The 17,013-nt window shown below is 38.8% G+C and overlaps 1 protein-coding gene across 1 annotated transcript; it reads left to right on the forward strand.

Moving 5' to 3' along the window:
• The first annotated feature begins 5,390 nt into the window (after positions 1 to 5,390).
• On the forward strand, positions 5,391 to 15,927 carry LOC125272464 (uncharacterized protein C4orf54-like). The gene is made up of 2 exons (XM_048197288.1): positions 5,391 to 10,408; positions 15,596 to 15,927. Exon 1 carries the CDS (start codon positions 6,215 to 6,217, stop codon positions 10,400 to 10,402), a length of 4,188 nt encoding a protein of 1,395 aa, XP_048053245.1. The 5' UTR covers positions 5,391 to 6,214; the 3' UTR covers positions 10,403 to 10,408; positions 15,596 to 15,927.
• The last annotated feature ends 1,086 nt before the right edge of the window (positions 15,928 to 17,013 follow it).

Consider the following 17,013-nt stretch of genomic DNA (forward strand, 5'->3'; position numbering starts at 1 on the left):
TCAACAACAACAAAGCTGGAGAATCTCACACAGACAAAATGACGATTGTCAGTAACGGTGTTCAGCCTTACAATGTTCAAACCGGAGTTGGACACCGATAGAGCTAGCATGTGCCGTCATGTTAATCTTTTGTGCAAATCCAGCGTTGAATTGACCCTCGATTGTGAAGCAGTCCGGCGTAAAATGATGGCATGATAACAACACTCTACTACCACAACTCTTCCTCTTCTCTAAAGCAGCCCAACATGGCCTCACCCCCTTTGTTGCATGTTCCCAGAGGCAGGGTTTATGTAAATTTTGGGGTTTGTGATCCCACAAACCCGGGAAGAAGCTCGTTGTAGTCCTTAAAAAGTGATTTCTGTAAAAGAAAATAACTGCTCAAACGGCTTATGCTCAAACGGCAACATTACACAATAACTAAAGTTAAAAAAGTGAAATCATAATCAAGGACCCTTTTAATATATTTTAAAATGTAATTTATTTCTCTTAAGGCAAAGCTGAATTTTCAGCATCATTACTCCAGTCTTCAGTGTCACATGATCCTTCAGAAATCATTCAATACTAATCATTATATGCTGATTTGGAGAAACATTTCATATTATTATCAATGAAAACAGTTGTGCTGCTTAATATTTTCTTCACAAAAGATTTCAGTGCATATGTATTTGCATATGTATATGTATTTTTTGTAACAATTTACAGTCACTTTTGATCAATTCAATGCATCTGACCCCAAACTTTTGAACAGCAGTGCATATTCAGAGCTTATTGGTTGGTTTTCAGTTATTTCTCCTAGCTAGCTGTTAATTCATAAACCATAATTTATAAGCCACATGTTCACTGACCGTACATTTTTCTCTCATTGATTTAATGACCTGCGTATTCATTTTGTCAGGCTGTGTGTTCAACTCATGTGAACTATTGACATACTATGGATGCAATATTATTCAACAGCGTTAAAGTCACAAAAGGGTAATGAATTCATTCCTCAAGCTCCTTTAGTGGGGCATTTTTATTTCTGTTCTCATGCCTGGTGCGTTCTTATGACCTAATTGTGAAGTCTCAGCATAGCAGTTCTGAAATTCAAAACCCTCCACGCTTTTATCATCATTCACACTGACTCAACTAATGCACACAGGGACGTGAGATGAGCTGCCCACTAAATTGTCCACCTGTAGTCACATATGTACTGTAATAATAGGTCTAAAGGGCCTTTTGTTGATAGTTACAGGAGAAAACTTATATTGTATAGCTTAATATTAGCTACAACATAAACAAGGTACATCTATTTTGAGCTGTGTAATGCTGTTGCTTTTGCTAGATATAAATTGTATAGATTGCTTAGTGTCTTTGTGCTGCTGCTGATGTCCCAAAACCCCTGCTGACCTCTGGGGTCAATGTAAGGCCGAAAGACCAGCGGAGTGAGAATGAGAAGGACATACCACGCTAATGCCTGTGCTTTGATTAATGGCACTCATGATTTGCCACCTGCTGTTTTATATGGCCCTCTGTGAGTAACTGATCTCGAAGTACTTGCATGTGTGGCGTCCACATTTTAAATAGCTGCCTAAATTTAACAGCTTTGTAGAGGTCGTTAAACATTCAGACATCGACATGTTTGTAAGCAATTTACGTTCTGGTGTGAAAACGACGACTCTGAAGCATTTAATGTAGTCTGTAATGCAGCTGTCATAGTAGATCCATGTTTTACCCTTTCGGACACGTGATGGCAATACACGAGATGTGTGCGGGCTCGTGCAAATACTTTACATACTGTTAGCAGGTGTCCTAAATAGCCCCGTACCCGGCTCCTCCACGGCTCTAGAGGATAGATTAACCACTGCCAGGGAGGGGAATGTGTGCAGCCTGGCACCTTTTTTCAATTTTTGATACATTTTTAAGTAAAATTCTTACAAGATCTTTTGTAAAAATTTTGAAGCAAAAAAAAGTGCATCATTCCACCGTAAAAGTACTCCACACGGCTCCAGGGGGTTAATAATGGGCTTCTGAAGTGAAACGATGCGTTTTTGTTAAAAAAAAAAAAAAAAATCCATATTTAAAACATTATTAGCAATAACTAGCTTCCTGCAGATGGCTGTACACATCGATTTGCAGCGTAAGAGTAACGTCTGACCCGACACATCGCGTAATGACGAACGCGCAAACACAGAAGAAGCAAAACAAAACACCGGTCACAAATAAGAAGTCTAAAATGAGAAATTTTAAAGAGAAATGTCGGAGGATTTCAATATAAGAGAAGAGGAGCTTGAGTTTGTTGCACAGTCCTATTTGTTTAAACTGTGAGAAGTGTCTAAGCTTACAATACTCCAACATCCTGCATCATACATCACGTCACGGGTTACTCTTGTACTAGTTAACATGAATTATAAATATACAACAGCATTTATTAATCTTCGTGAATGCTAATTTGTGTACTAATGCATTTTTAACATTCCAAATGCAAATGATTTAACATTTAACAGTAAAAAAAAAAAAACTTTAAAAAGTTGTTCATTGTTCGTTTATGATAACATTCATTATGTTATCATAAACTATTAAACGGTATTGTAAAGTGTTATCTAGTCTATATAAGTATGCAGGATAAATAAAATGTTTGCATTTCTGTTTGACAAAATGTTAGCATCTCTAAATATTGGCATACTATTTGAATGTACATGAATAAAGTAATGACATTTGTAAATTATTTATTGTAATATTTTTTACTCCTGAATATTTCTTTGGGTAGGTTTATTTGCAATTTCTTGCTATATCCCTTAGTCATGGCAGCTTATATACGGAAGAGGATTAGGGCCAAGCAACAATAAAAAAAAAAAACCATCTCGAAATTAAAGTTGTTAAATTTAGAGAAAAAAGTCGAAATAAAATGTTGAGAATAAAATCATTAAATTTAGAGAAAAAAGTCGTTAGATTATGAGAACAAGTTCGTTAAATTATGAGAAAAAAAGTTGTTAAATTTTGAGAAAAAAAGTCAAGATAAAATGTTGAGAATAAAGTCATTAAATTATGAGAACAAATTCGTAATTTTTTCTCATAATTTAATGTTTATTCTCAACATTTTATCTCGACTTTTTTCTCAAAATTTAACAAGTTTTTTTCTCGAAATTTAACAACTTTAATCTCGAGATGGTTTTATTTTTTTATTATTGCTTATATAATCTAAAATTTATTTACTGACATACATTTCTTGAGACCTTCCCCATGTGACATCTAGCCCCGGTCTTTCACAAGTTATTTTAAAGTGTTACCAAAGTTTCAGAATTTAACTGACTCCTCTCACGTTGCATTTTAAAAATCAGGACTTCTAGGCAAATATGCTGTTATTAGACTGGATGTCACCATCTTAGATTTATTGTGAAAACTGTATCTCTTTCTTATTGGATGCCATGATTTCAGACTGTCATATCCCTCACACCTCTGCAGTTGTTCTTTTCTCTCTTTCTTTGTTGAGTTGTGGTTCTCATGTCTCTTTCCCAGAGCCAACTTGCCTTCTGTACGGTTGGCAGCAGGCACTGGCTCTAATACGGGGATGCAGCTGTCGTGGGCCAGAGGCGGACATTGATAACATTCAGTTGACAACAAATGTTTCTATACCCGCGTTATGTGTGCGGTTATGTGCTTCTAGGAGGCGTGCGCCCACAATAGACCCGTGGCTCTTCTGAGCATAGTGTTTTGCTCTAAGCTTTGAGGGCTATGACATGATGTCTAATAATACCTGTGTAATGTAGTGGAGAACGGGGTAAGATGTGTCATCCCCTTGATCTAGGAAACTGCCCGGGATTTTTTGTCATCTGAATTAATATTTATTAAGGACTCATCATATACAGCTGCCTACTGGGAGATGCACATGAAATCAGAAACTGATGAACATTTTTTTTATGCTACTGTTTTTGCCTGTCAAGATAAACTTTCTACACAAAATTTCTCTGAATAAAAAATATATTTCAAACATGCCAGTTGAGTAAATTTCCAATGCATCAAACTAGGGCTGGGCGATGTATCGAATGTTTTTGTCACGTGCATTTCTTCAGTAAAGCCGGTTCCCTGATTACCGCTAAATCGCCATCACCTGCTTTCAAATGGAGACGGCGATACATATCGATATTGAACGCGATATTGCGTGGCTTATCAGTGATCTACGGCTCTGTCTATTAAATGCCGCTCCATTTGAAAGCAGGTGATGGCGATTTAGCGGTAATCAGGGAACCGGCTTTACTGAAGAAATGCGCGTGACAAAAGCATTCGATACATCGCCCAGCCCTACATCAAACCATGTAGTTTTATGGCTTAAGGTTAGCTATGGATTATTACATGAAACTTTTCCCCAAAATGGTAAATGTGTCTGCTGCTTCGGGGTAAGTTGTGCCAGTGCTTTTACATACAAATCTTAAAGGGTTAGTTCACCCAAAAATGAAAATTCTGTCATTAATTACTCACCCTCATGTCGTTCTACACCCGTAAGACCTTTGTTCATCTTCAGAACTCAAATTAAGATATTTTTGATGAAATCCGATGGCTCAATAAGCCTCCATTGCCAGCAAGACAATTTACACATTCAGATGCCCAGAAAGCTACTAAAGACGTATTTAAAACAGTTCATGTGACTACAGTGGTTAAACCTTAATGTTATGAAGTGACAAGAATATTTTTTGTGCGCCAAAAAAACCCCAAAATAACGACTTTATTCAACAATATCTAGTGATGGGTGATTTCAAAACACTGCTTTGAAGCTTTATGAATCTTTTGTTTCGAATCAGTGATTTGGAGCACCCAAGTCACCTGATTTCAGTAAATGAGGCTTCTTACCTCATAAGTGTTTCGAAATTTCAATGGTTCACCACTGGGGGGCATGACTTTGGCAGTTTGATACGCGCTCTGAACCACTGAATCAAAATAAAAGATTCGCAAAGCTTTGAAGCTTCATGAAGCAGTGTTTTGAAATCGCCCATTGCTTCCCAAATGACACACTATATATGCACTTATACACTATGTACTTATCCACTATGTACTCATCCATGTAGTGTGTGAATTGTATATGGTTATTTTGTCATTTAACAAAGGACTCCGGGTATTTAAAGTGCACTTTTTCTTTTTGGAATTTTCTGTGTGAATGCACTACTTGCACTATTTGTACTTATAAACATCACAGAATAGTGCGTGAATTGGGACGCACCTATTGTCATAAAGTTGTTATTTTACAATAAGGTTGAACAACATGAACTGTTTTAAATGTGTCTTTAGTAGCTTTCTGGGCATCTGAAAGTGTTAATGATCTTGTTGGCAATGCAGGCCTCACTGAGCCATTGGATTTAATCAAAAATATCTTAATTTGTTTTCCAAAGATGAACGAAGGTCTTACAGGTGTGGAACGACATGAGGGTGAGTAATTAATGACAGAATTTTCATTTTTGGGTGAACTAACCCTTTAATAGTATAAAACTTACCATGAAACGTGTATGGGAACACAATTTCTTTGAATAATTTGAAGGGTCACTGTTGAAAAAAAAATCCTACCTATCAAAGACAATTATCAAGGTTTTTCCAACAAATGATGTAGCATAACATTTGATACATTTCCCCTCAGTCCTGAAGATTGTAATTGTATCTTCTTTTTTCTCATTTAAACGAAAATATTATTTGTTGTATTTAATTATTTTCAGTCAGTAATTTATTAAATTTAATTACTACTTAAAATATTAAAATAAATAGGCCCACATTAAGTATATAAATCCTTCTTATAACTGGTTTATGGATATTGACATCGTTATAGACACTGTGAGAGCAAATATGGGATAATGCATTTTTTCATAGCCTACTGTTGTTGTTTTTTTCATATTTTTTATTAAAATGTAAATTGCTCATATTGCTAGTACACTAATAGCTCAACTTACCCCTTAACATGACACTGACTGGCACAATTTAATAGTCATCATTTAGACTTGCGTCATTATCATTAGGCCTACTAGACATATGATTAGCGGTAGGGGGTCATACCTGTGCAGTGAGACTGTGCATATCTCTCCCTCTCTTTCCCCTCCCTCTATCGTCGTCGCAGTTTCTCCCTCGCTCACTTGTCACTTGCCCCTCGCGCACAGGACCGGTTCAGTCACACACACACACACACGCACAAACCTTACTACGGTCCGGTGTCAGAAGCAACACCACTGATCTCCGTGCGAGACGCCGTTAAGAACAGATGGAGACACTTCAAACGGCCATCGCGAGCAGAGAGGACACCGGACCGTTCAAAAAGCCGCTGGCAGACACGAAAGAACACTGCGACAGTGGCGACCACCGCGAAACGAATTATGTAGACCTGGGCAATCCATCGGACATGAAGTCAGACAGCACAAAGACTGTAAAAGTCACTTTCACAGGTGAAGGGAACCAGCTGGCAATATTTAAATGTAAAGGCGATGCATCCATCCCCGGGGTTAAGAGTCGCGGGGAGCGAGAGGAGAATGGAAATGCAGACAAAAGTTTATCGAAAGAATGTCACGAGGGAAAGTGCCATTCTGAGACGCTTTATGGAGAGCGCGTTCCGCTAATAGAAGATTATGTGGACTCGGGAACGGATGTCAAAACCGAGAATCCAAATTCTGCGTCGTATGAAACGGAGGAGTTACAATACACCGACATGTACTTGAACAGCCGCTGCGAATCAAAGGACAGCACGAGCGCAGCGGACGTAGAGTCACACTATATAACGACGCACGAGATTCAGCTAACGGAGTTAGATCACGATGTGGATTACGAGTTTGGTCGAGGATCCTGCTGGGATTTCGAGGATGATAATCTGGTGTATTCATTTGTTGACTACGCATCATTTGACAGCGACGAGACGACTCTCGGAAGAATCCAAAGCAAGTCCAAGAGCAATAAAGTTCCGCCCGCTTCACGCGCAGCGAAGCTTTCCGCCACAGGTGCTCTGGTCAGCACCGAAAGTGAACTTTGCGAATCCGATAAATGTGCCAGCTCGGATGAAGGCGGCGGACAGCATGGAAATTCGTCTGGACATATTCACCTGTCAATCAAAACGTCTTCGCGCGCGATCAACGACCCTGCCAGTGTTTTAGGTCAGAGGAATGTCCGCTTTCACAGCAGACGTGCAGGTGAGCGGAGTCATTATTCATTCAGAAGCTCTGACTCCAAAAGCGAGACCCTGTTTGACCGCTACTTTATCCCACCTCCGGGTCGCCAACACCTCGCGAGCAAACTGAGGGGAAAAGACATTAACGAATATTCCAGTGGCGCGTCCAGTTCCGTCAGCGAACTGGATGACGCGGATAAAGAGGTGCGTAATCTCACCGCGCGTTCCTTTCGGAGTTTGGCTTGTCCTTACTTTGATGCCATAAATTTAAGCAGCTCGAGTGAGTCCTCGGTGTCAGAGCACGGACTGAGTATTAACAAATGGTCCACTTTCGTCGACTTAAATTACGGGAATTTAACACGTGAGGCGCACAAGAACTCTACGCCTGTTTTTGAGGCAAACAAAAGCGCCGAGTGTACAACCACAAAAGATGTGGTTCAAACCAAAACGCCTAGTCCTCAAACTAAAATAGTGTCGCTGAAAAATAACTTGAACTCTCAGCAGGCGTCTAAGAAAATAGAAATACGAAGCAAACCGGGTGAAACAATCACACTGACTGAAACCTTGAACTTCAGCTGTAATGTCGGATCAGGGATACCTGCGCGCGAGAGGCGCGCGAAACGCGCGCTGAATGCCATAATGTCACGTTCCACAGCTGATGTTACGGGCACTACGCCAACCAAGGCGGGGTGTGAAGCAGAAAGTCCGCTCGGTGAAACCTTGGAAGATGCCCACAAGAAAGCCATCTTCGCTTCTAGTATTTTGAAAAATGTAATTTCCAAGAAAATGCAGTTTGAGCAAGAGCGTAAAATGGAAAGAGGTGAAATAAGCGATACGTATCCTGTGTCATCAGTGTGCCCTCACTCTAAGGATTGTAAAGAGACTGTGAAGAGCTTACAAAGACAGACTTCAGAAACTGCATCAGGACACTCACAAGAGGAACTTGGGGATGCAACAGACCAGCTACAAGAGAATCCGAGTTCCCATGCTGCTGAAATCACTGAGTCACCCTGTGACCCAGAAATGACCTCTAAATTAGACCCAAGTGAACCACTAAAGACTCCTTTGACCCCCAGCCAAAAAAGTGCTTTCAAAACCTGGAAAGATGGAGAGCAGGAAGCACAAGGTGATGGAGAATCTCATGAGGAGGAGACGCCACCAGACACCTCAATTAGACCTGTGATGGAAAGCAGTGAAAGTGTTGAGGGCGAGAGTAGTAAGATGATTAAGATGTCTCACTTGTATGTCCCTAGCTCGCAGCTTATGCCTAAGGAAAAGGAAGCTGCTGAGCTTTCATTACATAATCTGAAAGTGACTGGAGATCTTGCAGAGTCAGATGGGGGAGGGTGTGGAAAACTGAGCTCTGGCCAGCTCCAGTGCTCTGCGGACACAGACCAAACCTCACAGTGTCAAAAAGTGCCCGAAATCAAAATACACCTTCGAAGTGTCAAAGAAAACAAAAACAATCAGTTCAATATCACTAGTTTGTTAACACCTAACATCCATCACAACGCCAATGCTAAAAAGGCGACAAGCGAATCGAAAAGCCATTCGTTGACCATATCAGACAAAGTACCCCATTTTATGGTAAGGGATATTAGAGATAGTAAATGTAAGTTCCAGACTCCTATTCATCAGGTTAGGGATGTGCGCAAATTGGTTAAAAGCTCATACCGGTTTGTAGCACTAGAAAATGCTTGCGGTTCCTCAGGGACAGCATCCACAGCATTACGAGAGGAGAGCAAACCTGTTAATAGGGGACCTGACAAAAAGACATTTCCCACACCAATGGTAATAAAATGCCAGTCTGTGAACACAAACAATACCGCGAAACCCTCCGAGCCTGTTAATAAGGGTGAGAGGGTGGCTGAAACATCAAGATTATCCCTAAATCTCTCCTCTGAGTGGGCTACTAAAAGTGAAAGCGTGCGCGGCGCACCCAGAGTGCCATGCGCTAAGCAGCCTCTGACTGAACAGCCAGAGTTTAGCTTAAAAATCGACGCTAAAGCGGCAAAACAAAAATCAGAAAAGGCAACAGATAGCAGCGAGAAGAAACCAGAGTCTAAGGTTTCAAATCAAATAGCGCTTGAAAAGTTAAAGGCAGCTGTGAAAACTATGGAGCAACTATATGTTTTTGATAGGAACGAATGGAAGCGCAAAACGCAAGCGCCGCGACCAATCACCGACAGCCACGTGCTGTCGCTCATCACACGGGAGGAGCAAGGAGTCACGACCAAAACGGATTTTGAAAACGAATTTGGGAAAGCGGACACTTGCTCGCAGCAGCATGCTGAAAAGTTGACCGCAACCTCGAGTGCTGGTGTTGACGAGGATAAAGTGTGTATGCCAACAAGTTCTCACGGTCAAGAAGACACGGCTAAGTTAGTAGCCCAAAGGACAGAGTCTTTCAGTGACAAGTGCGTATTTAATCTAGGCAGTAACCTCAAAGCACCTAACCGTATAAACACAGTGAATGATAGCGCTCAACAAATGTTTTCTAGCAGAAACTATACGTTTAAATCTCATAAAGCACCTTTGTCGCTTAAAATCTGTCCTTCTAAATCAAAAAGTGAGGAAAAGCACCAGAAAGAGCACCAAAAAGAGCACCAGCAGCCAGACTCTGACAATTACCTAACAATCCCCGTTAAAGCTCACGCTTCAGATTCAAAACCCTTAAAACCTTCCCATCAGCCCCTGCAACGCTCACCTATTGTAATGGAGTCTTGGTCCCCTGAAAGTCCGACGGCTATGATATATCACCACGCCGTGCCCCTGCCGGCTGTACCTGCCGCTCAACCCCAGCTACTCTGCCTCACGCCCCCCACAGACCTCCCACCTCCTCACATCCAGCGCAAGCTGCTGCTGGACCCCACCACAGGCCAGTACTACTTAGTGGACACGCCCGTGCCCATGCAGCCAGCCGCCCAGCGGTTTTACCATCCTGAGAGTGGTCAGTACTTGGACATTCCTTTATCACTCACCCCAGTGCCTGTGTCAGTTTCGCCGGTCACCCTCGGTCCTGCGGCAGCCTATCCCCCTACCTACTTGGTCTACCCCTCGACCCTGCTGCCGCCTCACCCACACCCGGCCCCTCAGTCCCGCTCATCCACCTGCTCAGAGGCAGAGGATGGGGTCGAGACGGGCAGCATGTATATGATGCCTCCAGGCACCACAGTACCCAGCAGTACCACCACCAAACCTGTCATCAGTATTACATCACAGCAAGGTGCCCGTATTGTTGCTCCTCCCTCCTTTGATGGCACAACCATGAGCTTTGTGGTGGAGCATCGATAACGGAAGGTAAGTAACCACTGCATCACTGTGTGTATGTGTACATTAAAAAAAAATTAATAAATGTCTTTCAGTCATGCAATAAAATATCAAATAAAATAGCACTTATTTAAAAGAAATATTGCTTTCTCGGAAGATTTCTAAGCAAAACATTTTAACAAGTCTAAAATGCTAAAATAACTAATTTGGTGTTGAAAATTAAGACAAAAAGTAGCAAAATATTTTACAAAAATACATTTTAAATTATAAAATAATTAATTTGCTGTTAAAAAAGACAAAGTATTTGGACACTTTCTAATTGTTAAGCATAAGTGGATGTTCATAGTTAATGTGATAAACTACACCATAGGAATTGACTTCATTTACTAAAAATCACATTGGGACCAGTTAAATAAATGTGATTCTAAAATGCATTTTTATATTTAGTTGCACTTAAATTCATACATTTTCAAGTGTGGTGTAGGTCTTTTTGAATACAATGGATTTGTATTAAATCCCAACCAATCCCATTGTAATTGTTTGACTCCTTACAGTGAAGATTGCTTAATATATAATAGCAGTGGCGTAACTTTGTTTTAAAAAGTGGGTGGGACAGGAATGTGTGTGTGTGTGGGGGGGGGTATTGTAATTGTATTATTAAAAATAATAACATGATAGTTTCTTCCTTACATCTGCTATAATACAATATGTCTCGTGAGTATACATATTAGTTAATAATTACATGGATCTGATAATGTCCTGATAGACCAATGGCAGTATTTTCGTTTAGCATGCAAGAGATTCTGGGTTCGAATCCAACCATGTATAATTTTTTTTTTCTCATTAAAACCAAAGATGTTTATCAGTGATTGTATATCAAGAGCAGGGACAACTTTATGTGTATTTTGTTTTGTGATTTCAACGGAACGAGAGAGTCTCTGCAACAGTTAAGCGATAGATTGAAGCGCTCGTCCATGTGAATCGCAGTGTGCACGAGCGCCAAGAGAACACTGTTGCGCCTCTGATAACAGCGACAACGAGCACTCAACATGATTTCAAAAACAACACACCCCAGCGCCAGATCGCCTATTATTAACACAGATTGATAATCAACTAGAGGTGTTTCTTTTGTATTAGATATCCGCGAGATGTTTCAAAAAGTGGTGGGGACATGTCCCACCCGTCCCACCCGCAAATTACGCCTATGTATAATAGTAAGAAATTAGCAGTATATATACCTCTACCCCTAAACCTACCATGACAGAAAACTTTATGCATTTTTACATTTTCAAAAAAAAACCAAAAACAACAACAACCACACATTCTGTATGCATTCAAGTCCCCTCCGGGTTAGAAAAACATGTACACACACACACACACGCACACTCCTTGACAAAAAAAAAAAAATTGAGCCGGGCCAAAATGCTAAATATTTAGTCTTTTAATGGTCTTAACCATTTTAATCACAAATCACTGGTCAGGAAATTAGCAAGAATTGCACAAATATTGTAGATAAATTAACTTTATGAATAGCCTTCCCCTCTGTTTTTGTTTTTTAAATCTTTAAACCATGTGTGTAAACTTGCAGGCAGCTTTTTACAGGAAGAAGAGTCCACTCAATGTTAATGGCTTTAAGCAGTTCATGAGTATTTGAAAAATGTCTCCCATTTAGTTTGAGTTTAAAGTAAGATCAAATATTCACCATAGGGCTCAAATCAGGGGCCTGTAACATGATGGAAGTTGAACAAACTCAGGGTTATAGGATTAGTTTCGAGTTGACAAAACCAAACCACTCCAATCCGGCTTTGTTGGTACCATGATGCTGATCATCAACTTCCTCTGTCAACTCAGGCTTTGATCCTGAGTCCATAGAGCGAGTGCACATGAATGAGTGACATCAGTGGTGAACAGCCAATCACATGAGCAGAGAGAAACTATGATTCACTTCTCGCGAGAGAGTCAGCATGATTCAAAACTCCTTTGCTGAATTTAAACGCATAATGGAAAATACTTGTCTGTGAAAGAGGACAAATAAAAGAAATGATCTTTCTCTATAGGTGCAAGTGAAAGTTGTGAAGTTAGTTTATATATTTGATAATATATAGCGATATAGACTCAAACATACAAGGTCACATGTAGTCATATTTAATATTTACACCTTATTTATATTACATATGGTCTATATATATTAATATGCATTGAAACTAAATGCTTAATAACAACTTTTAAACTAAACATGCGTGCGTGTAATGGATTAATAAAAAATATAGATCATATAATTATACAAATCATATATAAATCATAAAATAATTCGAAGTAATTATCATTAAAATCAGACAATTTCATCGTTAAATATTGGTTTTTACTATATAGTGCCCTTTAATTTGGAGGAGGAGAAACTGGGGGAGTGACTTTATTGTGTTGGGTGTGTCAGTGTCACTTTGCTCACATCTGATTGGTCCAATTTCAGTTTGAGAATTTAGCTCAGCAGGTTAGCTGTGCAGCGTAAGTTACTATGGTGATGAACACCGCTAAAAGTTACTTTCATGGTACCTAAAACCCAGGATTGGCGCAAACTAATCTGAAACTTACTTGGCTAGCCAGCTAATCCAGCTTCATGGTACAGGCCCCTGGACTCTGAGCAGGCCAAAACATGAGCCTGTTGGGCTTGTTTCTTTGCAATTTGGGCAGGAGCATTGTATTGTTGAAAAATAACATCTGAACATCTATTTAGATAAATTTTCATTTGTGGGAAGCAAGCCATTCTGTAATATTCTCCTGTACTCCAAAGCATTTAATGACTTTAAAGTAGCTCACCAGTAGCAGCTAAAAAGTCTCCCCACACAATGACACCTCTTCCTCCATGCTTCACTGTGGTAGAGATGCATTTAGTATTATATTTCTCAGAAGATTTTCAAAGACACCGCTCTAGAGCATCACCATGCCACTCATGTTTCATTGTGATTCATCACTCCACACACCTTCCCATATTCTGCTAAAAAGATAATTTGGTCTTTGATGTTTTTTTGAGAGAGCTTTTGCTTTTTAAGTAGTGCATTTGCTTCAATTTTACACATTTCCTGACCAGTAAGACAATTAAAAGCTTTGTGCTTAGCTATTTTGGGCTTGGCCCATTTATTATACATATATGGGCAGATAAAAGAGATATGTGCAGCAATATTGTGTGAAAAAGTGAATGTGAATGAAGTGAATGAATTTTACTGTCTTAAATATTAAAGTAAGTGCCTGGGCATGAATATTAATGAAAAGTTGAGTCTTGTTAGATGGTTTTTTATGTGTTCAAGATTTTATGTTTTTAATGGTTTCAGTATGTCTGTGTGGTTTATTGACATCTGCATTACCACCAGAAACACATTGCATTGAATTTTTCCCTTTGAATCAAAGCAGCTTGACGAAGGATAGTGGCAAGTGAAAAACTTGTTTAGGTAAGGTGAGGAAGAAATCTTGAGAGGAACCAAGACTCGCATTGAGGCAGTTGCATGACTTTTACATAAGCTTGATTTATGTCTCATACAGTCAGAAAGTGAATGTCACAAAGATTTTGCAAATGGTAATACTGTATGTGTCAGTGTTGACGTAATTTTGTTAACTGTTACACTTCATCTAGTTTTTCTTACAATGCACATCGACAAAATCATAGAAATACCAAACACTGGCAACTATTGCTGGCACTTGACAGTATGCATGTGTGAGTGTGAGCTGGAGCGTGTGTAGCTGCATGTCTGTGTGTGTGGAAAGGTCAGTAGGCGAGTAAAGTATTTGTTGTGCTGAGGCAGTAGGATGACAGCTGCTGGGGCCGATCAGAGGACCAACTAGCTGCAGCAGGGTCAAACCTTTTTATAGAGAGAGACAGAGTGAGAGGGACCTTCCTATGTGAACTTTAGAGATTCTACAGTTTGCTGCATTACTGGCTGTAATGATGAAAGCAATATGTTCATTGACTGCATATCTAGTATTCTCATTCAGAATTACTCTCATCTTTGGTTTTGTGGCATTCCATTTGCATTATGCTGCATGATGTATATATAACGTGATGATAGCATTTCATCTATGGGTGTTTTTTCATTAGTGAACACCTTTGTGTCTAAGAGGTTGCATTAAAAACAGCATTAAGAGTCATTTTCATCACAACTAACAAGTTTTTCCATTTTTTTGGATGACATATCTATAAAAATAGAAAAATCAAGGTTAATATATTATTTTAAAAGATTTAAGTGTGTGTTATTTCCAATCTAGCTGCAATTTTGTCAAATTATGCAAAAAAAGAAAAAGAAAAAAAAGTAAAATATTAATTTACTGTCTTGGTTACATAAAATTCTAGCTAATATAAATTAGCCTAACAAAGCTGTATGTTTATTGGGAAAATGTCAATTTCATCACAGATGCTACTAAATGCTATACAAAATTTAAGATTGACATTTGTTGATTCAGACAAAAAAATATACACTCTAAAAAATGCTGGGTTAAAAACAACCCAAGTTGGGTTGAAAATGGATAAACCCAGTGATTGGGTTGTTTTAACACAGCTGTTGGGTTAACTGTTTGCCCGACGTGCTGGCAACTATTGTTAAAAATGACTATATATAGATGGCTTAAAATGAACCCAAAATAGGTTGGAAATTAAAAAAACGACAGATAATTACTAGAGGCAACAATAATAATCAAAATGTGAATATTTATTAATAAGCAATTTAATAAATGTTTATTGTTCAAATATTATTCATTAAACTTATTAATAAATGTTCATTTATTAAATATATTAATAAATGTTAATTTCCAACATACTTTGGATTCATTTTAAGCAAGCAATACAGTAAGTTTTAAACAATAGTTGACTTAAATAAAACTACCCAGCAGGTTGGGCGAACATTTAACCCAACCGCTGGGTTAAAACAACCTAATTGCTGTGTTTATCCATTTTCAACCCAACTTGGGTTGTTTTTAACCCAACATTTTTTATAGTGTACAATTCTAAATGTATGAATTGAGAATGTATGATCACTGTTGGACATTGTTAGTAGACAAATTAAATTTAATAGGAATAATTTTTATTTCATTTTCTAAAAGTCTGTATAGGACTGAAAGTGTGCAAAGTTAAAGAAACACCCAAATAAGTGTAAACTAATAGAGTAATATAATTAATCCTTGATATTTATTGTTCCGTTGATTAGTCTGTTCTCTCTTTTTCTTTCTCAGGATGGTCTGTCTGTCTGTCGGAGTTTGTCCTCCTCCCACTTCATCAAAAAAAAAAAATTCCTCAGACATGTTTCACAGTTTCCCACATCTGTCTTCATCAATTCCTGGTGTTGCCTCCTGATCTGTGACTTTTGCAACGTTCAAAAGCTAAAGATGACACATTTTGAAGCCGTTTTTACAAACCTATGTAACATTTGCTGTTTATGTAGTCTGTAGACTTTTTGAGGCAACTTTTTTTTTTGCCCATCCAGCCTTCTTGAAGCACCGCACAATTAAGGGAAAATGTTGCTCTTTCAGTTTTCATTACATTGTATAAAGTGTTTGTATTTTTACATTTGTATGGACTCCTTTTTACCTACCTATAGTAGGTAGTAGCAAGTTCTGATTGAGTGAAGCATGGCTTGTGTGAAAGAGAGAGAAACTGAGATGGAGAAAGAAACGTAGTGTTTGGTGTCCGTGTTGTGTGTGTGTGAGAGCGAGACAGAACAAACTGTGTCTGTTTCCTCTTACTGTGATGAAAATTATGGTTATAGCCAGTGTTGGGGGTAATGCATTACAATAACGCGAGTTATGTAATCAGATTACTTTTTCAAGTAACTAGTAAAGTAACACATCACTTTTAAATTTACAACAAAATATCTGAGTTACTTTTTCAAATAAATAACACAAGTTACTGTTTTCCCATTTATAGACTGATTCTCCTGTCCCCATGTTGAGAGAAATCGAGAGTGCAGAGGCGTTGTGTGTGTGCTGTGTAAACATGATGGTTATTCTAGTTCAAGACTAAATGTGACCATATGTGTACTCATTTACATCTTCTCATGCATCCTATTGTTCTGTATTCCAGAATGGCAGCACAGCTGAAAGGTTTGTTTGAGCTGCGCCCTCTACTGTACAGGCGTAAATATGCATTTCCTTCAGACTGAGGCTTATTCGTTTCACTTTTGGTGTGAAAGGGCCTTTGCATTTGCCAAAAATAGAACTTTTTGTTGTTATAAAAACAAACAGCCCAGTCCAGATGAAAAGTAATGCAAAAGTAACATGATCAGTTACCTTTTTAGGGAGTAACACAATATTGTAATCCATTACTTTTGAAAGTAACTTTTCCCAACACTGGATGGATCATTGGGGAGATCTGTATAGTGTCAATGTATGATAATCATGCTGTTATAATCAAACTGAAAACTTGTACACGTAAGAAGTAATTCACTATGGTCTCAATTACCTCAGTTTGCAGTGCAGGCATGTTGCTATCTTATGGTATTTTGCCTCCACAGTATTATTCTCCATTTGCTTTTGTTCTGTTTTACCCTTCTTTTCTATCATCTGTCCTCCCTGTTCATTTTTGTTAAATTGATATTATATTAAAGGTATATGGATCTGCAGGCCAATCTATGTACCAATTTTAGAAGGAGCGC

This window comes from Megalobrama amblycephala, linkage group LG7, assembly GCF_018812025.1.
Source record: "Megalobrama amblycephala isolate DHTTF-2021 linkage group LG7, ASM1881202v1, whole genome shotgun sequence".
Lineage (NCBI taxonomy): Eukaryota > Metazoa > Chordata > Actinopteri > Cypriniformes > Xenocyprididae > Megalobrama > Megalobrama amblycephala.

Coding starts and splice junctions, on each gene's coding strand:
- LOC125272464 (XM_048197288.1), top strand. CDS start 6,215: ATGGAGACACTTCAAACGGCCATCGCGAGCAGAGAGGACACCGGACCG.